This window comes from Arachis hypogaea, chromosome 18, assembly GCF_003086295.3.
Source record: "Arachis hypogaea cultivar Tifrunner chromosome 18, arahy.Tifrunner.gnm2.J5K5, whole genome shotgun sequence".
NCBI classification, from domain to species: Eukaryota; Viridiplantae; Streptophyta; class Magnoliopsida; order Fabales; family Fabaceae; genus Arachis; species Arachis hypogaea.
Window position 1 is genome coordinate 9,239,344 of NC_092053.1, and position 25,735 is coordinate 9,265,078.

The window sequence follows — 25,735 nt, forward strand, 5'->3', positions numbered from 1 at the left end:
AACATAATCATCTGGCGGTGTTTGTTCACACTTCGGAGACATTGAACAACACTTTGTAGCTATATGCGATATTGAATCCGCGGCTTGATGAATGCTGGACATGTTGGATCTAATCTTCTTGGAGGAATCCAGATTCCTCTCAAGAGTACCAGATGGCATGCTGAATCCGCTCATGATCACAGGCATTACTGTAGGGTTGAAGTTATCGGGCGAACCATTCCGAAGATTAATCGTTTGTGGCATAGTTCCAAACACAGGATAACACGTCTTGGTATGGGAAGCAATCAGGTTTGAAAGTGTATTCATCATCGTCGACATTTGCGTTACCACTTCTTTTAGGGAACCTTCTATGACTGTAGTTTTACCGAAGTCGTCGCCTATCTCTTTGCCAGCTCCACCGTTAAAATTTACATGTAGTCGCTGGTCATGCATGGTGCTTCCTCGGATACTATGAAAAACAAAACTAAAAAATATGAATACTTTATATTCGGAATCGGTTTAAAAGGTCATTACTAGTTTGTCGAAATATAATTTAATTCTAACCTTGATGACAGTTCTATCACTTCCTTGTCGACAACTTTTCTTGAGATTTTTCTACTTTGTTCCTTTTTGGCTTCGTCGTCTCCCTTTTCTATTTTTTGTGTTGAGCGTCGCTTCCCTCTGGCAGCCATTGGGTGTTTTAGTTGTTTAATTTTTTTATTAAAAAAAACATGAAAAATACTGCAACATGTACAGTTAATGAGTTGCACTCCACTAGCAAGCACAATTTCTTAAAAGAATAACAAACATGGTAGGTTGTCCCTACTATTCAAAGGAGTTTTGACAGCTGATTGATATTTGGTTGTAGACCTCTAATATATGAGGCAGTTTACGTATCCAGTTTATATTCCTAAAGTTTTGCAAAAAAATAATTTACATAAAACTCTTTTTTCTGATTGGTAAAAGATAAGGCTCCAACCTTTTTTTTATTTTTATTTTTGTTGAGTCGAAGTCTCCATCTTTTGGAACTACTTGAAGTTATTCAGCTCAATACATTAGTTTATTTACATTGATGTAGTCAAAGCTAATAAAAATTTTCTGGTAACCGTTTATTTTTTTTCTTTAACTCCGCCTATGTTACACTTGTGGTACATAGCCGGTCCCAAGCCCGGATAAAGGAGGAGGGTTGTGTTAGGTCTTCGGCAACCAACATAAAATTATAGCCGAACCCCCATGACATGAATCAAATACATTATTGCGCTAAAGCTAGGTCGTTGCCCGGAAGCAACGCGCCGTATGGCTCGAGTACGGTGTCAAAGCAAGAGCCGCTGCATCGGTGCCCGGATGTAGTGTTAAATGAGCAAGGGTTCTCGCGTTTTTGTGAACGGACGGGGGTAAATAAGCTAGTTCACAAAGTAAAAGGTAAAGGTCGAAGTGACAGAAAGTTGAGATTTGGGACATGGAACATAGGCACTCTAACAGGAAAATCCATGGAGGTGGTTGACACCATGACAAGGAGGAAGATTAACATTATGTGCCTACAAGAAACGAAATGGGTTGGTGCAAAGGCTAGGGAGTTTGATACTTCTGGTTTCAAACTTTGGTATACAGGAAAGGTGAAGAATAGGAATGGGGTTGGAATAATTGTGGATAAGCAGTGGAAGAATGACGTAGTGGATGTCAAGAGGGTGGGAGATCGGATCATCTCTATCAAACTTGTGGTGGAGGGAGGTGCTTTCCATGTGATTAGCGCCTATGCACCGCAGGTGGGTTCGGACGAACAACACAAGATAATGTTTTGGGAGGATCTAGAGAGTTTGGTTCAAGGAATACCTTTGGGAGATAAGATTTTCTTAGGAGGAGATTTAAATGGCCATGTTGGGAGAGAAGTAACTGGATATGGGAGTATTCACGGAGGCCATGGTTTCGGGGTGATCAATGCCGAGGGTAAAACTATTTTGGACTTTTCCTCAACTTTTGATCTTCTCATCGCAAATACATGTTTTAAAAAGAGAGACGAACATCTTATAACCTATAAGAGTGGCATGACAAGCTCTCAAATCGACTTCTTCTTGTTGAGGAGAGTCGACCAGAAATTTTGCATTAACTGTAAAATTATCCCGGGAGAGAGTTTGACAACATAACATAGGGTGCTCGTCATGGATTTTCGCGTGAGCAAAAGTTGAGGAAAAGACATCATACGAAGAACCCAAGGACGAGGTGGTGGCGGATTAAAGGTGAGGAACAAAGAAGCTTCCTAAGACGGGTAGGAGAAGAGGCAAAGTGGGATGGGAATGGAAGCGCGGAAGAGATGTGGAGGGAGATGGCAGAAGTTATTAGAAGAACAGCAAAAGAAAGTTTTGGTGAATCTAAAAGAATAGGACCAAGAGACAAGGAGTCCTGGTGGTGGAATGCGAGTATACAAGAAAAGATAAAGATAAAAAGGGAATGTTTTAAAGAGTGGTCTTTATGCCGCAATGCAGATAATTGGGAAAAATATAAGGCGGCTAAGAAAGAGACAAAAGTGGCTGTAAGTGAAGTGGTGCACGAAATTGTGATGTCTAGGCTCGAACAATCCCTGGTAATGGCTCCAAAGCTTGGTGCTCTGATCTTAATTCATAATTGTCACAACTTCGATACAACTAACCAGCAAGTGCACTGGGTCGTCCAAGTAATACCTTACGTGAGTAAGGGTCGAATCCCACGGAGATTGTTGGTATGAAGCAAGCTATGGTCACCTTGTAAATCTCAGTCAGGCAGATATAAAGTGATAATGGTGTTTTCGAATATTATATAATAAAATAGGGATAGAGATACTTATGTAATTCATTGGTAGGAATTTCAGATAAGCGAATGGAGATGCTTTTCGTTCCTCTGAACCTCTGCTTTCCTGTTATCTTCATCCAATCAGTCTTACTCCTTTCCATGGCTGGCTTTATGCAAGGGCATCACCGTTGTCAGTGGCTACATCCCCTCCTCTCAGTGAATAATATGCTCACGCACCCTATCACGGCACGGCTATTCATCTGTCGGTTCTCGATCATGCTGGAATAGGATTCACCCTCCTTTTGCGTCTGTCACTAACGCCCAACAATCGCGAGTTTGAAGCTCGTCACAGTCATTCAATCATTGAATCCTACTCAGAATACCACAGACAAGGTTTAGACCTTCCGGATTCTCTTGAATGCCGCCATCATTCTAGCTTACGCCACGAAGATTCTGGTTAGGAGATCTAAGAGATACTCATTCTAGCTTATTTCATGTAGAACAGAAGTGTTTATCAGACACGCGTTCATAAGGGAGAAGGATGATGAGCGTCACACATAATCATCACCTTCATCACGTTCTTGGGTGCGAATGGATATCTTAGAAGAGAAATAAGAAGAATTGAATAGAAAACAGTAGTACTTTGCATTAATCTTTAAGGGACAGCAGAGCTCCACACCTTAATCTATGGAGTGTAGAAACTCTACCGTTAAAAATACATAAGTGAAGGTCCAGGCATGGCCGAGATGGCCAGCCCCCTAAAACGTGATCAAAGTATCATAAGGTAATCCAAAGATGCCTAATACAATAGTAAAAGGTCCTATTTATAATAAACTAGCTACTAGGGTTTACATGAGTAAGTAATTGATGCATAAATCCACTTCCGGGGCCCACTTGGTGTGTGTTTGGGCTGAGCCTGAGTGTTGCACGTGCAGAGGCCATTTGTGGAGTTGAACGCCAGTGTCTGTGCCAGTTTGGGCGTTCAACTCTGGTTTTGGATCCTTTTCTGGCGTTGGACGCCAGATTTGGGCAGAAGGCTGGCGTTGAACGCCAGTTTACGTCATCAATTCTTGGCCAAAGTATAGACTATTATATATCGCTGGAAAGCCCTGGATGTCTACTTTCCAACGCAATTGGAAGCGCGCCATTTCGAGTTCTGTAGCTCCAGAAAATCCACTTTGAGTGCAGGGAGGTCAGAATCCAACAGCATCAGTAGTCCTTCTTCAACCTCTGAATCTGATTTCTGCTCAAGTCCCTCAATTTCAGCCAGAAAATACCTGAAATCACAGAAAAACACACAAACTCATAGTAAAGTCCAGAAATGTGAATTTATCATAAAAACTAATGAAAACATCCCTAAAAGTAGCTAGATCCTACTAAAAACATACTAAAAACAATGCCAAAAAGCGTATAAATTATCCGCTCATCACAACACCAAACTTAAATTGTTGCTTGTCCCCAAGCAACTGAAAATCAAATAGGATAAAAAGAAGAGAATATATTATAAATTCCAAACAATCAATGAAACATAGCTGCAATCATATGAGCGGGACTTATAGCTTTTTGCCTCTTGAATAGTTTTGGCATCTCACTTTATCCATTGAGGTTCAGAATGATTGGGATCTATAGGAACTTCAGATTTCGAATAGTGGTATTGACTCTCCTAGTTCAGTATGATGATTCTTGAACACAGCTTCTTTATGAGTCTTGGCCGTGGCCCTAAGCACTTTGTTTTCCAGTAATACCACCGGATACATAAATGCCACAGACACATAATTGGGTGAACCTTTTCAGATTGTGACTCAGCTTTGCTAAAGTCCCCAATTAGAGGTGTCCAGGGTTCTTAAGCACACTCTTCTTTTGCTTTGGACCTTGACTTTAACCGCTCAGTCTCAAGTTTTCACTTGACACCTACACGCCACAAGCACATGGTTAGGGACAGCTTGGTTTAGCCGCTTAGACCAGGATTTTATTCCTTTAGGCCCTCCTATCCACTGATGCTCAAAGCCTTGGGATCCTTTTTATTTGCCCTTGCCTTTTGGTTTTAAGGGTTATTGGCTTTTTCTGCTTGCTTTTTCTTTCTATTTCTATATATATATATATATATATTTTTTTTTCGCCTATTTTTTTCTCTTTTTTTTTTCTGCAAGCTTTGCTCTTTGCTGCTTTTTCTTGCTTCAAGAATCATTTTTATGATTTTTCAGATTATCAATAACATGTCTCCTAGTCATCATTCTTTCAAGAACCAACATATTTAACATTCTTAAACAACAACTTCAAAAGACATATGCACTGTTCAAGCATACATTCAGAAAACAAGAAGCATTGTCACCACATCAATATAATTAAACTAAGTTCAAGGATAAATTCGAAACTCATGTACTTCTTGTTCTTTTGAATTAAAACATTTTTCATTTAAGAGAGGTGATGGATTCATAGAACATTCATATCTTTAAGACAGAGTTTACTAACTACTAATGATCATGTAATGAAGACACAAACATAGATAAGCACGTAACATAGAAAATGAAAAACAGAAGAAATAAGAACAAGGAATGAATCCACCTTAGTGATGGTGGCGTTTCCTTCTTGAGGAACCAATGATGTCCTTGAGCTCTTCTATGTCTCTTCCTTGCCTTTGTTGCTCCTCCCTCATTGCTTTTTGATCTTCTCTTATTTCATGAAGCATGATGGAGTGCTCTTGATGTTCCACCCTTAGTTGTCCCATATTGGAACTCAATTCTTCTAGGGAGGTGTTGATGTGCTCCCAATAGTTTTGTGGAGGAAAGTGCATTTGAGGCATTTCCGGAATCTCATGGTGATGAGCTTCTTACGCCTCTTGAGCTCCATGACTGGGCTCTCTTGCTTGCTCCATCTTTTTCTTAGTGATGGGCTTTTCCTCTTTAATGAGGATATCTCCCTCTATGTCAATTCCAGCTGAATTGCATAGGTGGCAAATGAGGTGAGGAAAGGCTAACCTTGCCATAGTGGAGGACTTGTCAGCCACCTTGTAGAGTTCTTGAGGTATAATCTCATGAACTTCCACCTCTTCTCCAATCATGATGCTATGGATCATGATGGCCCGGTCTATAGTAACTTCAGACCGGTTGCTAGTGGGAATGATTGAGCATTGAATAAACTCCAACCATCCTCTAGCTATAGGCTTGAGGTCCAATCTTCTTAGTTGAACCGGCTTGCCTTTGGAGTCAATCTTCCATTGAGCTCCTTCTACACATATGTCCATAAGGACTTGGTCCAACCTTTGATCAAAGTTGACTCTCCTTGTGTAGGGGCGTGCGTTCTCTTCCATGTATGGCAAGTTGAACGCCAACCTCACATTCTCCGGACTAAAATCTAAGTATTTCCCCCGAACCATTGTAACATAGTTCTTTGGATCCGGGTTCTTACTTTGATCATGGTTCTTGGTGATCCATGCATTGGCATAGAACTCTTGAACCATTAGGATGCCGACTTGTTGGATGGGATTTGTTAGAACTTCCCAACCTCTTCTTTGAATTTCATGTCGGATCTCCGGATACTCATTTCTTTTGAGTTTAAAAGGGACCTCAGGGATCACCTTCTTCTTGGCCACAGCATCATAGAAGTGGTCTTGATGGGCTTTTGGAGATGAACCTTTCCATCTCCCATGACTCGGATGTGGAAGCTTTTGTCTTCCCTTTCCCTCTTCTAGAGGATTCTCCGGTCTTAGATGCCATCAATGGTAATGGAAAAACAAAAAAAAGCTATGCTTTTACCACACCAAACTTAGAATATTGCTCGCCCTCGAGCAATAAACAAAAGAATAGAAGAAGAAGAAGAAGAAAGATGGAGAGGGAGAGGGAGATGTGGTTTCGGCCAAGAGGGGTGTAGAGGGGTGTGTTGTGTGAATTTGATGAAGAATGGAGGTCTTTATATAGGGAAGGGAGGGGTGGTTAAGGTTCGGCCATATGGGTGGGTTTGGGTGGGAAATTGGTTTTGAATTTTGAAGGTAGGTGGAGTTTATGAGGTAGGTTTATTGGGAAGAGTGGGTGGATGTGAGTGGTGAAGGTTTAGTGGGGAAGAGAGATTGAGGTGATTGGTGAGGGGTTTTTAGGGAAGAGTGTTTATGGGGTTGTGTGAAAGAGAGTGGTGAGAAGAAGTGAGTGGAGGTAGGTGGGGATCCTGTGGGGTTTTTAGGGAAGAGTGTTTATGGGGTTGTGTGAAAGAGAGTGGTGAGAAGAAGTGAGTGGAGGTAGGTGGGGATCCTGTGGGGTCCACAGATCCTGAGGTGTCAAGGCATTTACATCCCTGCACCATTAGGCATGTAAAAATGCCTTTGTACCCAACTCTGGGCGTTCAGCGCCAGGTTGGTGGCCATTTTGGGCGTTCAACGCCCATATGTGTGCCATTTCTGGCGTTGAACGCCAGAACCATGCCTGTTCTGGCGTTCAGCGCCCAGAAGCTGCCCATTTTGGGCGTTCAGTGCCAGAACCATGCTCTGTTCTGGCGCTGAACGCCAGACAGATGCTCCTCTAGGGTGTAATTTTTCTTCTGCTGTTTTTGATTCCGTTTTCAATTTTTATATTTATTTTGTGACTCCACATGATCATGAACCTAAGAAAACAATAAAAATAAGAATTAGATAAACATTGGGTTGCCTCCCAACAAGCGCTTCTTTAATGTCAATAGCTTGACAGTGGGCTTTCATGGAGCCTCACAGATGTGCAGAGCTTTGTTGAGACTCTCCAACACCAAACTTAGAGTTTGGATATGGGAGTTCAACACCAAACTTAGAGTTTGGTTGTGGCCTCCCAACACCAAACTTAGAGTTTGACTGTGGGGGCTCTGGTTGACTCTGCTTTGAGAGAAGCTTTTCATGCTTCCTCTTCATGGTTGCAGAGGGAGATCCTTGAGTTTTAAACACAAGGGAGTCCTCATTCCATTGAAGGACTATTTCACCTCTGTCAACATCAATCACAGCTCTTGCTGTGGCCAGGAAAGGTCTTCCTAGGATGATGGATTCATCCTCTTCCTTTCCAGTATCCAGGACTATGAAATCAGTAGGTATGTAAAGGCTCTCAACCTTTACTAATACATCTTCTACTTGTCCATAAGCCTGTTTTCTTGAGCTGTCTGCCATCTCTAGTGAGATTTTAGTAGCTTGCACCCCATAGATTCCCAGTTTCTCTATTACAGAGAGGGGCATGAGTTTATTCCTGAACCAAGGTCACACAGAGCCTTAAAGATCATGGTGCCTATGGTGCAGGGTATTATGAACTTTCCAGGATCCTGTCTCTTCTGAGGCAATGTCAGTTGATCCAGATCACTTAGTTCATTGATGAACAAGGGAGGTTCAACTTCCCAAGTATCAATGCCAAATAATTTGGCATTCAGCTTCATGATTGCACCAAGAAACTTGGCAGTTTGCTCTTCAGTAACATCCTCATTCTCTTCAGAAGAGGAATACTCATCAGAGCTCATGAAGGGCATAAGGAGGGTTAATGGAATCTCTATGGTCTCTAGATGAGTCTCAGATTCCTTTGGTTCCTCAGAGGGAAGCTCCTTATTGATCACTGGACATCCCAGGAGGTCTTCCTCCTTGGGATTCACGTCCTCTCCTCTCCTCATAGGTTCGGCCATGGCGCTTATGTCAATGGCCTTGCACTCTCCTTTTGGGTTCTCTTCTGTATTGCTTGGGAGAGTACTAGGAGGGATTTCAGTGATCCTTTTACTCAGCTGGCCCACTTGTGCTTTCAGATTTCTAATGGAAGACCTTGTTTCATTCATGAAACTTACAGTGGCCTTAGATAGATCAGAGACTAGATTTGCTAAATTAGAAGCATTTTGTTCAGAGTTCTCTGTCTGTTGCTGAGTTGATGATGGAAAAGTTTTGCTATTGCTAAACCTGTTTCTTCCACCATTATTAAAGCCTTGTTGGGGCTTTTGATCCTTCCATGAGAAATTTGGATGATTTCTCCATGTTGAGTTATAGGTGTTTCCATAAGGTTCACCTAAGTAGTTCACCTCTGCTATTGCAGGGTTCTCAGGATCATAGGCTTCTTCTTCAGAAGATGCCTCTTGAGTACTGTTGGATGCAGCTTGCATTCCATGCAGACTCTGAGAAATCATATTGACTTGCTGAGTCAATATTTTGTTCTGAGCCAGTATGGCATTCAGAGTATCAACTTCAAGAACTCCCTTCTTCATAGGCGTCCCATTATTCACAGGATTCCTTTCAAAAGTGTACATGAACTGGTTATTAGCAACCATGTCAATGAGTTCTTGAGCTTCTGCATGCATTTTCTTTAGGTGAATGGATCCACCTGCAGAAGTGTCCAGTGACATCTTTGATAGCTCAGATAAACCATCATAGAATATATCCAGGATGGTCCATTCTGAAAGCATGTTAGAAGGACACTTTTTGGTCAACTGTTTGTATCTTTCCCAAGCTTCATAGAGGGATTCACCTTCTTTCTGTCTGAAGGTTTGAACATCAGCTCTAAGCTTGCTCAGCTTTTGAGGAGGAAAGTACTTGGCTAAGAAAGCCGTGACCAGCTTATCCCAAGAGTTCAGGCTGTCTTTGGGTTGAGAATCCAAGCATAATCTAGCTCTGTCTCTTACAGCAAAAGGGAAAAGCATGATCCTGTAGACTTCAGGATCTACTCCATTAGTCTTAACAGTATCACATATCTGCAAGAATTCAGTCAAGAACTGAAAAGGATCTTCAGATGGAAGTCCATGAAACTTGCAGTTCTGCTGCATCAGAGAAACTAATTGAGGTTTCAGCTCAAAGTTGTTTGCTCCAATGGCAGGAATGGAGATGCTTCTTCCATGTAGATTGGAATTAGGTGCAGTAAAGTCACCAAGCATCTTCCTTACATTATTATTATTTTCGGCTGCCATCTCCTCTTCCTGTTCGAAAATTTCTGAAAGGTTTTCTCTGGATTGTTGTATTTTAGCTTCTCTTAATTTTCTCTTCAGAGTCCTTTCAGGTTCTGGATCTGCTTCCACAAGAATGCTCTTATCCTTGCTTCTGCTCATATGACAAAGAAGAAGGCACAGAAAAATAATAATAATAATGGAGATCCTTTATACCACAGTATAGGGATCCCTATGTGAGTGGAAGAAGAGGGGGAGACAAAGAATGTAATATAATGGAAGAAACACAACTGTGAGGATGGAAGAGAGGTGAGATGAGATGTTAGGATATGAATGAATAAATAGAATGAGATGGGGGAGGGATAATTTTCGAAAATTATTTTGAAAAAGAGTTAGTGATTTTCGAAAATGGTTTTTGAAAAATGTTAGTAATTTTCGAAAATTAAGATTTAAAAATTAAACTAATTAATAAATTAAAAAGAAATTTTGAAAAAGAGGGGAGATATTTTCGAAAATTAGAGAGAGAGAGAGTTAGTTAGGTAGTTTTGAAAAAGTTAAGAAACAAACAAAAAGTTAGTTAGTTGGTTGAAACAAATTTTGAAAAGATAGGAAGTTAGGAGGTTAGGAAAGATATTTTGAAAAGATATTTTTGAAAAAGATAAGATGAGAAGATATTTTTGAAAAGATATGATAGAAATTAGTTTTTGAAAAAGATTTGATTTTTAAAATCTCAATTAATGACTTGATTCATAAGAAATCACAAGATATGATTCTAGAACTCAAAGTTTGAATCTTTCTTAACAAGCAAGTAACAAACTTCAAATTTTTGGATCAAAACATTAATTGATTATGTTATTTTCGAAAATTTGATATAAAAATAAGAAAAAGATTTTTGAAAAATATTTTTGGAATTTTCGAAAATAACTAAGAATTTTGAAAAAGATTTGATTTTTGAAAAAGATTTTGAAAAAGATAAGATTTTCAAATTGAAAATTTGATTTGACTCATGAGAAACAATTTGATTTTAAAAATTTTTGAAAAAGTCAATCCAAATTTTCGAATTTGATGAGAGAAAAAGGGAAAGATATTTTTTTGATTTTTGAATTTTTATGATGAGAGAGAAAAACACAAAAAAAAATGCAATGCATGAAATTTTTAGATCAAAACATGTGATGCATGCAAGAATGCTATGAATGTCAAGATGAACACCAAGAACACTTTGAATGTCATGATGAACATCAAGAACATATTTTTGAAAAATTTTTAATGCAAAGAAGACATGCAAGACATCAAACTTAGAATTCTTTAATGCTTAGGCACTAAGAATTCAAGAATGCATATGATAAACATGAAAAGACACAAAACAAAAAATCATCAAGATCATACAAGAAGACTTACCAAGAACAACTTGAAGATCATGAAGAACACTATGAATGCATGATATTTTCGAAAAATGCTAGATGCATATGCAAGTGACACCAAACTTATGATATGACTCAAGACTCAAACAAGAAACAGAAAATATTTTTGATTTTTATGATTTTCTAAATTTTTTTTTTTTGGATTTTTATTTTATATTTTTCGCATATTAAAAGGAAAAATAAGGATTCCAAAAATTTTTAATATGAATTCCAGGAATCTTGCCATGTTAGTCTAAAGCTTCAGTCCAGGAATTAGACATGGCTCACTAGCCAGCCAAGCTTTCAAAGAAAGCTCCAGTCCAAAACACTAGACATGGCCAATGGCCAGCCAAGCTTCAGCAGGTGATCATGGATCAGCAGCAGGTGGATGAGCAACAACTAAGTTGCTCTTGATAACAAATTGCAAGCCTCAGTCCAAATGAATTTAGACATGGCTTTACAGCCAGCCAGGCTTCACATGCTTCATGAAACACTAGAATTCATTCTTAAGAATTTTGAATAAATTTTTGAAAACATTTTTATTTTTTTTTTTTCGAAAACATATGAGAGATTTTTGAAAATATTTTTGAAAGATTTTTTTGAAAACAAAACGAAAAAAAAATTACCTAATCTGAGCAACAAGATGAGCCGTCAGTTGTCCAAACTCAAACAATCCCCGGCAACGGTGCCAAAAACTTGGTGCACGAAATTGTGATGTCCAGGCTCGAACAATCCCTGGTAATGGCTCCAAAGCTTGGTGCTCTGATCTTAATTCATAATTGTCACAACTTCGATACAACTAACCAGCAAGTGCACTGGGTCGTCCAAGTAATACCTTACGTGAGTAAGGGTCGAATCCCACGGAGATTGTTGGTATGAAGCAAGCTATGGTCACCTTGTAAATCTCAGTCAGGCAGATATAAAGTGATAATGGTGTTTTCGAATATTATATAATAAAATAGGGATAGAGATACTTATGTAATTCATTGGTAGGAATTTCAGATAAGCGAATGGAGATGCTTTTCATTCCTCTGAACCTCTGCTTTCCTGCTATCTTCATCCAATCAGTCTTACTCCTTTCCATGGCTGGCTTTATGCAAGGGCATCACCGTTGTCAGTGGCTACATCCCCTCCTCTCAGTGAATAATATGCTCACGCACCCTGTCACGGCACGGCTATTCATCTGTCGGTTCTCGATCATGCTGGAATAGGATTCACCCTCCTTTTGCGTCTGTCACTAACGCCCAACAATCGCGAGTTTGAAGCTCGTCACAGTCATTCAATCATTGAATCCTACTCAGAATACCACAGACAAGGTTTAGACCTTCCGGATTCTCTTGAATGCCGCCATCATTCTAGCTTACGCCACGAAGATTCTGGTTAGGAGATCTAAGAGATACTCATTCTAGCTTATTTCATGTAGAACAGAAGTGTTTGTCAGACACGCGTTCATAAGGGAGAAGGATGATGAGCGTCACACATAATCATCACCTTCATCACGTTCTTGGGTGCGAATGGATATCTTAGAAGAGAAATAAGAAGAATTGAATAGAAAACAGTAGTACTTTGCACTAATCTTTGAGGGACAGCAGAGCTCCACACCTTAATCTATGGAGTGTAGAAACTCTACCGTTAAAAATACATAAGTGAAGGTCCAGGCATGGCCGAGATGGCCAGCCCCCTAAAACGTGATCAAAGTATCATAAGGTAATCCAAAGATGCCTAATACAATAGTAAAAGGTCCTATTTATAATAAACTAGCTACTAGGGTTTACATGAGTAAGTAATTGATGCATAAATCCACTTCCGGGGCCCACTTGGTGTGTGTTTGGGCTGAGCCTGAGTGTTGCACGTGCAGAGGCCATTTGTGGAGTTGAACGCCAGTGTCTGTGCCAGTTTGGGCGTTCAACTCTGGTTTTGGATCCTTTTCTGGCGCTGGACGCCAGATTTGGGCAGAAGGCTGGCGTTGAACGCCAGTTTACGTCGTCAATTCTTGGCCAAAGTATAGACTATTATATATTGCTGGAAAGCCCTGGATGTCTACTTTCCAAAGCAATTGGAAGCGCGCCATTTCGAGTTCTGTAGCTCCAGAAAATCCACTTTGAGTGCAGGGAGGTCAGAATCCAACAGCATCAGTAGTCCTTCTTCAACCTCTGAATCTGATTTCTGCTCAAGTCCCTCAATTTCAGCCAGAAAATACCTGAAATCACAGAAAAACACACAAACTCATAGTAAAGTCCAGAAATGTGAATTTATCATAAAAACTAATGAAAACATCCCTAAAAGTAGCTAGATCCTACTAAAAACATACTAAAAACAATGCCAAAAAGCGTATAAATTATCCGCTCATCATGAAGCAAGAACAAGAGCATATGAGGGTCTCTACCAGTCTTTGGGCACGAAAGAAGGAGAAAAAGGTATATATAGAATCGCAAAGAGCCGGGAAAGAAGAACGAGAGATTTGGATCAGGTTAAGTGCATAAAGGATAAGGATGGAGAGGTGTTGGCTCAAGAGGAGAAGATTAATGAAAGGTGGAAGAGCTACTTCTACAAGTTATTTAATGAGGGACAGAAGACTCTTCCGAGCCTTAGTCGATTATGCACAAGGGAAGAAGATCAAAACTTTGACTATTATCGAAGGATTCGAGACTTCGAAGTAAAAGAGGCTCTAAAGCAGATGAAAAATGGCAGGGCAGTAGGACCTGATAATATCCCGATTGAGGTTTAGAAGGGTCTTGGAGAAAAAGGCATCAACTGGTTAACCAAGCTTTTTAATGAGATTTTAAGGTCAAAGAAGATGCATGATGAGTGGAGAAAGAGCACCTTGGTACCTATCTACAAGAATAAGGGGGATATACAAAGTTGCGGAAACTATAGAGGGATTAAGCTTATGAGTCATACTATGAAGTTATGGGAAAGGGTGATAGAACGGAGGTTGAGAAAAGAGACACAAGTAACAGAGAACCAATTTGGATTTATGCCAGGAAGATCTACCACTGAAGCGATATACCTATTAAGAAGGATGATGGAGAGGTATCGTAGTAATAAAAGGGATCTACATATGGTGTTTATTGATTTGGAAAAAGCGTATGATAGGGTACCAAGGGAGGTCTTATGGAAGGTTTTAGAAAAGAGGAGAGTAAGGATCGCATATATTCGGGCAATTAAAGACATGTATGATGGGGCCACAACTAGTGTGAAGACTCAAGGTGGTGTGACAGAAGAATTCCCTATTGGTATAGGATTACACCAGGGATCATCCTTAAGTCCATACCTTTTCACATTAGTCTTGGAAGTACTCACAGAGCACATCCAAGAGCCTGTGCCATGGTGCATGCTTTTTGCTGATGATATCGTCCTTTTGGGGGAGTCAAGGGAAGACCTAAATAAGAAGTTGGAGTTATGGAGAGAAGCTCTAGAAGTGTATGGTCTGCGCATAAGCCGTAGCAAGACGGAATATATGGAATGTAAGTTCAGTCTGAGAAGGGAAAACCCCAATATAGAGGTGAAGATTGGAGAAAACACCCTACGAAAAGTTAAAAGTTTTAAGTATCTTGGGTGCATCATACAGGATAATGGAGAGATTGAACAGGATGTAAATCATAGGATCCAAGCAGGTTGGTCAAAATGACGGAGTGCATCTGGTTTTATATGCGACAAAAAAGTACATTTAAAACTTAAAGGTAAATTCTATCGCACCGCTATAAGACCGGCTATGCTGTATGGTACGGAGTGTTGGGCGGCTAAAGGGGAGCACGAACATAAGCTGAGTGTGACAGAGATGAAGATGTTGAGATGGATGAGTGGTCATACGCGATTGGATAAAATAAGGAATGAAGATATAAGGGAGAGAGTTGGAGTAGCACCCATTGTGGAAAAGATGGTTGAATCGCGTCTCAGGTAGTTTGGACATGTGAGAAGAAGACCGATAGAACATCCAGTCAGGAGGGTGGATGAGATGGAAGATGGACAAAGGGCGAAAAGCAGAGGAAGACCTAAGAAGACCATCCATGAGGTGGTCAAACGAGACCTACATGTAAACGTTCTCTCTGTAGACATGATACATGACAGAGCACAATGGCGTCATTTGATTCATGTAGCCGACCCCACTTAGTGGGACAAGGCTTTGTTGTTGTTGTTGTTGTTGTCTATTTTTTTTTCTTTAACCAATCGGTTACTGGAAGATTTGTTTTAATTTTCGTAATGAATGCTTGTCTCCATTAAGTTTAATCAATTACTTCTCATAAAGTAATATGCTCATATAACAGAATTATGTTTGTTGTTATCTCTTATTATCACACACCCGGTCAAAGATTTAGTCCACAACAAAGTTTAATGCGACGGCTAAACACTCGAAAAGGTTAGTATGAAAATCATACACGTATTTGCTGATAGCTCAAGAAAAGGGAAATTTTTTTTCCATTTCCTATGAGTTATATTCCTTTTCATTAACTATGTGTATAACATTACCTGTCTCCCACACACTTCTTTGATTTTTCGTTTGTCATGGACACTCATCATCTAATTTATTGCATAATGACTTTTTTTGCTTTCCACCTTTAGGCCCGTTGCCTATTACTTATAGGAGACTGAACTTCCCATCCCTCATCGCAAAGCACTTCCTTCCCCGAAAGAAAATAACGAAACTTACAACTAACTATTAGTAATGTGTTTGGAACTTTTTGTGTATAATTGATAGTAGCATAACATTGATTCTACTCACTATAAAACTGGAACCATTAACTCGAAGACCTTATACCTAGTCAATAAATCCTACATATTGAACCGTACGCATTGAACCGGAAATCGACAAACCATAAACCATAGGCACGAACCCATTCAATCTAAAACATAGTAACTAGTCCGTGAACCCTAGCCCGTACGCATTGAACCGGAAACCAGTAAACCATAAACCATAGCCACGAAACCATTCACTATAAGACCTAACGACCAAACCGTGAACCCTAAACCGTACACATTGAACCATAAACCGCCAAACAATAAACCATTGGCACGAAACCATTCACTCTAAGACCTAGTCACTAAACCGTTTTAATTTGAACCGTACGCATTGAACTGGAAACCGGCAAACCATCAACCATATACACGAAACCGTTCACTAAAAGACCTAACGACCAAACCGTGAACCCTAAACCTTACACATTGAACCGGAAACCGCCAAACCGTAAACCATAGGCACAAAACAATTCATTATAAGACCTAGTCACTAAATCCTACACATTGAACCGTACACATTGAAGCAGAAATCGCCAAACAATAAACCATGGCCACGAAACCATTCACTATAAGACTTAGTCACTAAACCGTACATATTGAACCGTACGCATTGAACCGGAAACCGGCAAACCATAAACCATATACACGAAACCGTTCACTAAAAGACATAGCGATCAAACCGTGAACCCTAAACCGTAAACATTGAACCGGAAGCCGCCAAACCATAAACCATAGGCACAAAACCATTCACTATAAGACCTAACGACCAAACCGTGAACCCTAAACCGTACACATTGAATGGGAAACCGCCAAACAATAAACCATGGGCACGAAACCATTCACTCTAAGACTTAGTCACTAAATCGTACACATTGAACTGTACGTATTGAACCGGAAATCGGCAAACCGTAAACCATATGCACGAAACCATAAACCATAGGCACGAACCCATTCAATCTAAAACATAGTAACTAGTCCGTGAACCCTAGCCCGTACGCATTGAACCGGAAACCGGCAAACTGTAAACCATAGCCACGAAACCATTCACTATAAGACCTAACGACCAAACCGTGAACCTTAAACCTTACACATTGAACCGGAAACCGCCAAACCGTAAACCATAGGCACGAAACCATTCATTATAAGACCTAGTCACTAAACCGTACACATTGAACCGTACGCATTGAACCGGAAACCGGCAAACCATAAACTATAGACACGAAACCATTCACTAAGGCTGCGTTTGTTTACAAAGACAGGACACTGAGACATGGACACTGAGACACAAAATCATGTTTGACAAAGGAGACATGGACAGAGACAGTGTGTCCAGAGACACTGAATTAGTGTATTTTGTGTCCATCCTGACAGGAAGGACACGGGGACACTAACAAGGGACACAACTTATTTTTCATTCTTTTTTCATTATTTTTTTTAATTTTTCATAATTATATTTTTTTATTATTATATTTTTCATCTCAAATTTTTTGAATGAAAAAAAATGAGAATAAATTAAATTTTTATAATTTGTTCTATTTTATCACCAAACAGAATACAAGAACACAAAATTTTGTGTCTCTGTCCATCAGTGTCTTGTCCTGTCCTGTTCTCAGTGTCTTTTCCTGTCCTGTTCTCTGAAACAAACGCAGCCTAAAAGACCTAGCGACCAAACCGTGAACACTAAACCGTACACATTGATTGGGAAACCGCCAAACAATAAACCATAGGCACGAAACCATTCACTCTTAGACCTAGTCACTAAATCATACACATTGAACCGTACACAATGGACCCGAAACCGCCAAACCATAAACCATAAACCATTCACTATAAGACCTAACGAATAAACCGTGAACCTTAAATATTACACATTGAACCGTACAATTTGAACCGTACACAGTAAACCGTGAACCCTAAATTGAACACATCGATAGCACTAAAACTCAGTTTTGGTTTAAAGTTGCTTAAGCTAAATAACTTGGTATGATTCATAAAATATGGGTAGGTATACCCAATTTAATTTCAATTTCTCCTTATTAGATAAAGTTATCGCATGTTCTATTTCAAGAAGAAACTATAAACCGCACCTAGTGGTATCCATAATACCATATACCTGTATACCACGTAATTAAGGCCATTAAATAATATTCCAATTAACTAGGTGATGGTTAGTCTAGGACTACAAGCAAGAACATGGTGCAATAAAGTGGAGACCATGCTGCATGCGTATAAGAAGGAGGCAATGAGTTGGTGGTCTACGCATAAAAAACTACAACTACAAACTATATGCTTACAAATTCTACCCCATACAACATGGATACTAGAAGGAAGCCCTCAAGCATGGCAATCGAATGTTTGGAAATGTTCCATGGAATCGATCGAACTGCATTCAGGATGCTGACACAAGTCCTTCACCGTGAAGTTAAACAGTCCTTGATGGTCATGCCATTTCTACTGTCAATGGAGACCATGGGACTGAGTGGTATTGTGCAAACAACCATAAAAAAGGAAGGCTGGTTTATGAACAGTCTTGCCGAGGAATGTGTCATCTGTTTGCAATGCCTACTATTTCCGGAGTTCTCAGGGGTTGTGGAGAAATCCAGAAAACTCGAAACCCTCGGACACGTGCTAAAAACTGAGCTCACCTTATACCAGGTTCATAGGATGAGATCCGTCCTCCTAACGATAATTCCCGATACCCTCTCAAACATTTGCTCTAGAATTCTAGGCGACATAACAATGGATGCCGTGTGGTTGGAGTATCAGAGGAATCCTAAAAGACTATTGGGTTTCAACACACAAGACCAGTGCATATCAGTTGCACCAGAGGCATCGAGTAGACATAACAATGGCCGAGGATTGCATATGCAACAAGGAGGAAGGCAAACTGAGCAAGATAAGGGAAAGTATAAGTACGTCTGCAAGGAGCTGGATGACGCGGAACATCCAAAGACACTGACTGTATGCTTCGGTCGAGAGTCCATGCCCACTGCAGATGGCATTGCTGAGTTTTTCTGCAACTTCTTTGGTCATGTGGTTCAAAGGGTGACAGTCATGCCTCGGAGGGACATAGACTCGGGTGATTTTGCTTTCGTTCTTTTCAACGACGCATTAATCCTGCGCATTATCATGGGGGACAAAAATGTTGTTCATCATACCATACAAGACATGAAAAGTTGGATCAGATGGTGGACAGGAACACATTATCGCTGTGTGAATTAGTCTACAATAGATGATAAAAGTTAGTGTCGTTTTTTCAAAATAATTTAGTTACACCAGAATCTTTACTTGTTAAGGGAGCTGATTTATACGTTATATGGTCATTTTTTTTATCCAAGTTAAATTATCTTTCCATGTTACCGGATTTTTTTGATATAATCTTGATCAATCTGGTTCCTTATTCGGCTGTGGTCATGAAGTTTAAATTGGAAATAACAAACCTTATGACCATTAATTAAGTTCATGTCGTTTGGAGTCCTTCACCATCCACCTCCCAAACATAAGATATTATGATGTACTTGAACTTGTTGGGACTAACGTAGGAGACATACCAGGAATGTTTTTTGGAAATATATTAGTTGAATATCACCTTTTTTAGTTGGACATTTTGAAATCGGACTGGTGTATGTGGCAAACACTTTGTGTATAAGTTTAGTTTTTTTCGTGGGCCCTAAAGCTGTTGTTAGAAAAAAAATCTTTCTAAAACATAAAGGATTATACACTATGTCCAAAAATTCCAATTGAAATTTAAGTGGGCCAGTGACAATGTACTTGTTTTGGAACTCTAGTACGTTTCGTTTTTTTTTTTTAGCTTTTTAAAACCCAAAACCGGGAGAGTGCCCCAATTAACAAATAACAAAGTGAAGAAATCAAATAAACACAACATTCTTGAGAGAATACAATATTGTGACAATGATTTTGTTATGGCCACAAACAAATCTTAAACAAGAAGAATAGCTAAACCTCTAAAATTCTTTTCATGGCAAAACTGATTGTTTAACAGTTAACATGAAATTTTTTTCTGTTAAATGCTTAACCTAATCGATTGTTTTCCCACATACTATTGTTATCATATTTGATATGTGCAAACAGTATCATTTGCATTCAGTAGCATTGTATTTGCATTCAGTAGCAGTCACTATTTGGTCAATACACTGCTTATAACCAAACGTAGTCGCAATAAAATAGAATGCAAGATATGCACCATAAATACAAACCATAGAATATCACAACTGGTCACCAAATGTCAAACACAGAACATCACATACAAAATAACACATTCGGAATAACATTTTGATTAATTACACTACACAGGAAATTTTAAAGGTCTGCAAAAATCTGTTAAGTTGACCCCTGGTTGACGGACGAGTCAGGAGAGGTCTCGGGTCGCTGTCGCTTACTAGGACCTGCCTCAGCCCCCCGCCATGTTGCCTCTTGTTTACACTGTAGTTGAGTTAAAAAAATTTAGGCATAAAACATGAAAACGTGAGAAAATAGACCAGAAAATAGTGGTCAGATGTTACTAACCCTGACTGCTGAGTATGGGAATATTGCTGTTGTTGGCTCCGGCGGTGATTCCTAAGGAACATCTCGGTGTGGTAGACTCTAAGTTGGGCTTCTTTGTTGAAGTAAGCACCGCACACCAAAGCTAAGCGTTGTATAATATGTTCAGGCAACACCTTCGACGCATACAGTTCATCAACGACACACGAAGGTTCATCTTTCCGGTTAATGTCTCTGACGATCATGTAGAATACTCCCCAGCCAACGTACCTAAGCTCCACACTTAGCAAAGAACATCGTCTATACATGCGTCGTATCCTCCCTAAATCAGCTCCCTTAATCCAGAACCTGTCACCGTCTCTCTTGGGCGTGATGTGGAGGCAATTATCTTGAATGTCTATTAAATAAAGATCAGTGGTACTGTACCACTTGAATAGATTCACGATATTAGGTGGGAATTCAACATCATCCTGTGGTGGAACAAGACAAAACCATGGCAAGTTAGTTTTCCAAATGTTTTTTAACAGAATCATAACAACGAAAGAAGGAAAAATTGTGGATATATGTACATCTGTTGCAAAGAGCCCGAAGATATAAAACTGGTTGTACGATTGTTGTATGTTCCTTAATGCATTAACATACCTAACCAACATGAAGAAACAACAACAAATAAAACACAGGGGACCGAAACCTAAAAGAAGGGAGTAGCCAAACATTTTGTGACTCTTTATTTACTTATTCTCTGCATGCAGTTATTTAAATATGCTCGATTTTATTCTTTACAGATATAGCTGCTATCAAAGGAGGTAGTAAAAATTGAAGAAGATGCTTACCGGAATCCAGGCTCCATTCTTGTTTAATTACTTCGAAGATGGCTGTGGTTGAAGGGAGGGAGATGCCAAGGAAGTGTTCAGACGAAGAATAGTTGATTAATGAGTGTAACTTTTTTTTGTCTCAGTTTTTTTGCTATGTTACTATGTTAGTTGAGAATTTATTAAACCTTTTAATGTAAAATTAATCCAAACGTCGAATCAGCGGTAGAGGGTACTTATTATTAGCCAACTCAGTGTTATCCTAATTTTTGGAAAACGTAAAATATCCTTTAATTGATTGATTATCAAAATATTTTGGAAATGTGTCGTTTATAAATGTGCATAGATCCCCTTTAATTGAATCAGAAAATGTTTTCAAAATGGAATTGTTATCCATTGCTAATACACGTTGTTGTTAAATACTATTAGGTATCAAGAAAGCAAGTAATCAAATGATTTCAACATTTTAACTTACCCAGTTACTTTTGCCTCAAACATGAAAGATTTTTAGTTTTGTGTAGGTTAATAATTTTCATTGAAGAATTTAAATTTAAACACTAATAGTTATCAAAATAGGTAGTCACAGGCATTTAAAAAAAGAAAAAAAGATACCCAGTAATCAAATTATTTAAAAAATTGATTTTAAATTTAAAAATTTTAAAACGTTTGTTTCGAGTTTCTACCGGTTATATTTTAATCTAGCATTAATTTCGCTAGTAACAAATGTTGAAGAATTTAATTTTCAAAGGAAATAGTAGTAGTTACGTATAAACCGATTAATTAAATTAATTATTTTATTTAAGTCATAAAATGTGTTCCAACAACTTTGCAAACATTAATTGGGTTAATAGCAAACAATTAATAATTTCATTTTTCTAGGATTTCTTTTTTTTTTTAGAGGTAAATTAAATTTTGTTTAGTTTTTCGTTGAAAACGGGAATCGATGGAGAGGGATTAACGGAGAGTTATTGGGATAGAACAGAATATTTGTTGGAGATTATCGAAAAACGCAAGGTTTTAATAGCTAAATTAAAATTTCAATTTTTTTTAAACGCCGCGTTTTAATCCCTCATTTTTTACTTTATATTTTTTTTTCATTCACAAGCGTGTAACATAAGTATCCTTCAGTAATCACTATTCACTTTCCATCTTCCTTCACAAAACACTCCTCATAGTAACCCCAACCTAACACACAATTTGCTGCTGAAGGTATCGACTCCAACAGCTTCGTCTCGGAGAAAATGTCAAACAAGGTGAAACTCTATCCTAACTCTTCTCCTGATGGTGATCGGTTATTAATCATCATTTGCATGTAGTGTCAATGTAATAAAAATGTTATCGTTGTAAAATCAAAATAAGACAGTTAACCTTTTTTAAATGAATGGGTGACTGATTTGGGTTTCTGATTTGTTCGTCTGAAAAGGATTTTATGCATTTAGGTTTGATTAAGATTGTTCTGTTAAAGATTCAATAGATCACGACACTAAACCATTTCAACAAAATATAGTTGCACTGTATGTGGAAAAATTGAACCACTTTGTTTCCAATTCCAAAAACATGCATGTGTGTTGATTTTAAATCAAAAGATTCAACTGTATGAGTTTTTTTAAATGAACTCTGATTTTGTTCCTTTTTGAACTTGATCACTGTGTGACACTTGCCATAGATGACGTCTTCGAAGGACAAGGGTAAGAGAGTGCAAGCGATGGATCACGGTACCACACAGAACTACAAGTTGAGGTTTCTGAAGCCAGTAATAAGGCCATCAATGTTCAAACTGGTAATTAACATCCCTTGACTACACACCTCTTAATTTTAAAGTTTTTGCAATGCTATCGATGTTTTGACAGAACTTGACCTATGTGTAACAGTCATTACCTATAACTCCCGATGAGCTACCAAACCGTACCCCCTACCTGGACCTGGTTGTGCCTGACGGAAGGAATAACCCCTGTCGGTGCTTCTGGACGCAACTCCAAAGTGGCAAAATTGCATTGACTCGTGGTTGGGAGGAGTTCTACCAAATGTACAAAATCAATCTGGACTCCATGCTATATTTCACACACAAAGGAAACTCCAATTTCCAAGTCCGGATTTTTGATTTTGGTGACATTGAGAATTCATACCAACTCCGTGATCCTGAAGAACCACCATATGTAAGGACTGGTAATTATGAAATTTTAAAGTGTATCAACATCCCTCCTTCAGCTAGTGCTAGAGCGGTTGCCGCAAAGGTCAAAAGCAAGTGGCCTTTTTTTGTGATGGACCTAACTGCTCGCATGATGTCGTCGCGATTGTTGGTAAGCGTTAAGTTGTTGCAACATTTTGGTTGAAATATTATTTTACTGGAGAAAGCATTAAATTAGCTAATACTAACTGAAATTTCTTGTGTTATAATCAGCCGAACGTTTCTCATCTCAGTCACTTCACTGGTCAGAGGCACCCTATCATCCTTACACATGGCCACATACAGGTCGAAGCTACATATACAAGGTACAGTGGAAAAAGGGATGGTAGCTTCGGCGTTATTTCTGGAGGATGGGAGAACTTTGCTTCATTGTGCAACTTCAAGCCAGGTGGTGTGGGGGTCTTCGAGGTGATATCAAATGAGCCAGTGACGATCATCCAGGTTCGATGCAGATAGGATGCATAAGGATGAGTAACTGAAGGCGTAATGCCCCTGTGTTTGACCTCTTTGTCCATATATCATGCTAAGACTTTTCTCGTAGGTTTAGGAAGTATTATATGTTTCTTGCTTGTTGAACAATTATATTGACGTTTTTTGGGTGTTATTAAGTTGAAAACAAATTTCAGTATTAAGTATTAACTAAAACAGAATCGCATTCGCAAATATTATAGGTTTCTGCTCGTTTTTTAATTGACTTTTCCATTTTAACTTGATTGGACAAAAATTAGTTTTCCAAGTACAAATGGCAGAGTTGCCTTATTTTTTTTTTTTGAAGTAATGCCAGAATAAATTGATTACTTTGTTGGCCTTTACAAAAAATAAAAAAAAATCTGGCCCAATCGGTGAGGAAGACAACAAAACCTTATATTTTTGTAAATGAAACTCTCTTAATATGTTGGGTATTAAATTGACCATTTAAAGGGGGATTTTTTTTAAAATTGGTTTTCTTGGACCTTAAAATGTTAAAGAAAAAAAAGTAAATCGAGAAAGATGAAAACACTGGTAATGTTTGAAGGAAGCCATATGTCACCAGTTAATTTTTTTTTTGAACTTGGTTTAATGAAAAATGTTTTTCTTTTTGGTACATGAACAGAATATTAAAAACTTAATTCGGCCCAATCAATGAGTAAAATAGCCCAACCGCAGTTTCTTTTAATGACTCAAGGCTGGGTAATTTATTGTAGTTGGGTTTGGATCTCAGCTGGGTTCCAGGTCTAGCGTGGAGTGTGTACTTTTTTTTATTTCTTAAGGTCCTTAAGCAGATGTAATCAGAGGGTGATCCAGAATCATAAACAAACAAAGTAGGTAACCGCATACTTTGATATCATCATCCTATCACCTCAGCCATATCATGTTTGTGGTGGCTTCTACCTTTAAGGCGTTCAACCCTATATCTTCATCGTAAGAACTCCTTCGTTTTCCCTTCGATTAACATGTTTGACTTTGTACATTATAAGTTATAAGGATCTGTGTGTTTCTCATTTGCTTTTTTTTAATTACCTTGAAATCAGATGGACAGGTGTTGAAACATTGGAAACTACACGGAGAAGGTTGTGTCCAGTGCGAAAGGAAATTGATGAAGAACCTAATACCCAAAGACTACAGGATTCGTAGCAGTTTGGTGGATCTCTTTATTTTCGGGTATGTGAATATTTGATTTCTTTGCTTCAATGAATACGAAATTTCTATATATGTTATTTTTGGCGTCGTTGTTTGTGCAACCAGGTTGATTTTTAAGTCATTTTTTAGGCCACCTAATTATATCCAAAAACACTAACGGATGAGGTACATGCGAACAATAGTGAAGATGATGGTCAATAACCTTTGCTGCTGCATGAAGGATGTATGAAGTCTCGATATACTCATACTGGAACACATGTAAGCTTAAGATTCAGCTATTATACAATGCCCGGACCCGTTTTCCTTCCGACCACTACAGATGAATCGGTACGTAATATTGTATTTAGCTTTGTCTATGTTGTTAGAAAATAAGCTGTTAAAATTTTGTCTGACGCAAACCTAATAAAAGGGGATCTGTTTTATACTATGAAATTTGAATTCGTTGGAATTACCAAGCGGAAATGAAATAAACGCAAAGGAGAGTAAGAATGAAGAGGTTAGCGTTTGGTTAAATGAATGTTTGGTATAGAGTTCTCAAGTTACAGGGACTAAAGTTTGAGTATTTTTGTGGTATGTACGTGTTAAGGTCAATCCTAAGTTAAAATTCGTGTGTGATCCATTAATGTGACTCAGAGGTCGATTATTCCAGTCTGTCAAATTTTCGTCACAATCACTGCCGTGTTGGAAATGATTTTCCGATTCGCGCGTTTGCGATCGTAACAAAAAATTTCTCAAACTACAATAATCGATCGCTGAGATACTAGATTGAATCACCATTGAATTGTAATTGGATTAACTTGTACTCTTAAAAACCACAAAATATCCATGCTTTAATCCTAGTAACTCATTAATTCTGTGCCAACCTTCATTTA

General features: G+C 38.7%; 1 protein-coding gene and 1 non-coding gene across 2 annotated transcripts; both read left to right on the forward strand.

Moving 5' to 3' along the window:
• Positions 1-9,123: 9,123 nt before the first annotated feature.
• On the forward strand, positions 9,124-9,231 carry LOC112773464 (small nucleolar RNA R71). The gene has a single exon (XR_003188012.1). It is a non-coding gene; the product is annotated as a small nucleolar RNA R71 (small nucleolar RNA).
• Positions 9,232-18,053: 8,822 nt separating this feature from the next.
• Positions 18,054-18,962, forward strand: LOC112769531 (uncharacterized). Its single transcript, XM_025814040.1, has one exon. The coding sequence runs from the start codon at positions 18,054-18,056 to the stop codon at positions 18,960-18,962; it is 909 nt and encodes a 302-aa protein (XP_025669825.1).
• The last annotated feature ends 6,773 nt before the right edge of the window (positions 18,963-25,735 follow it).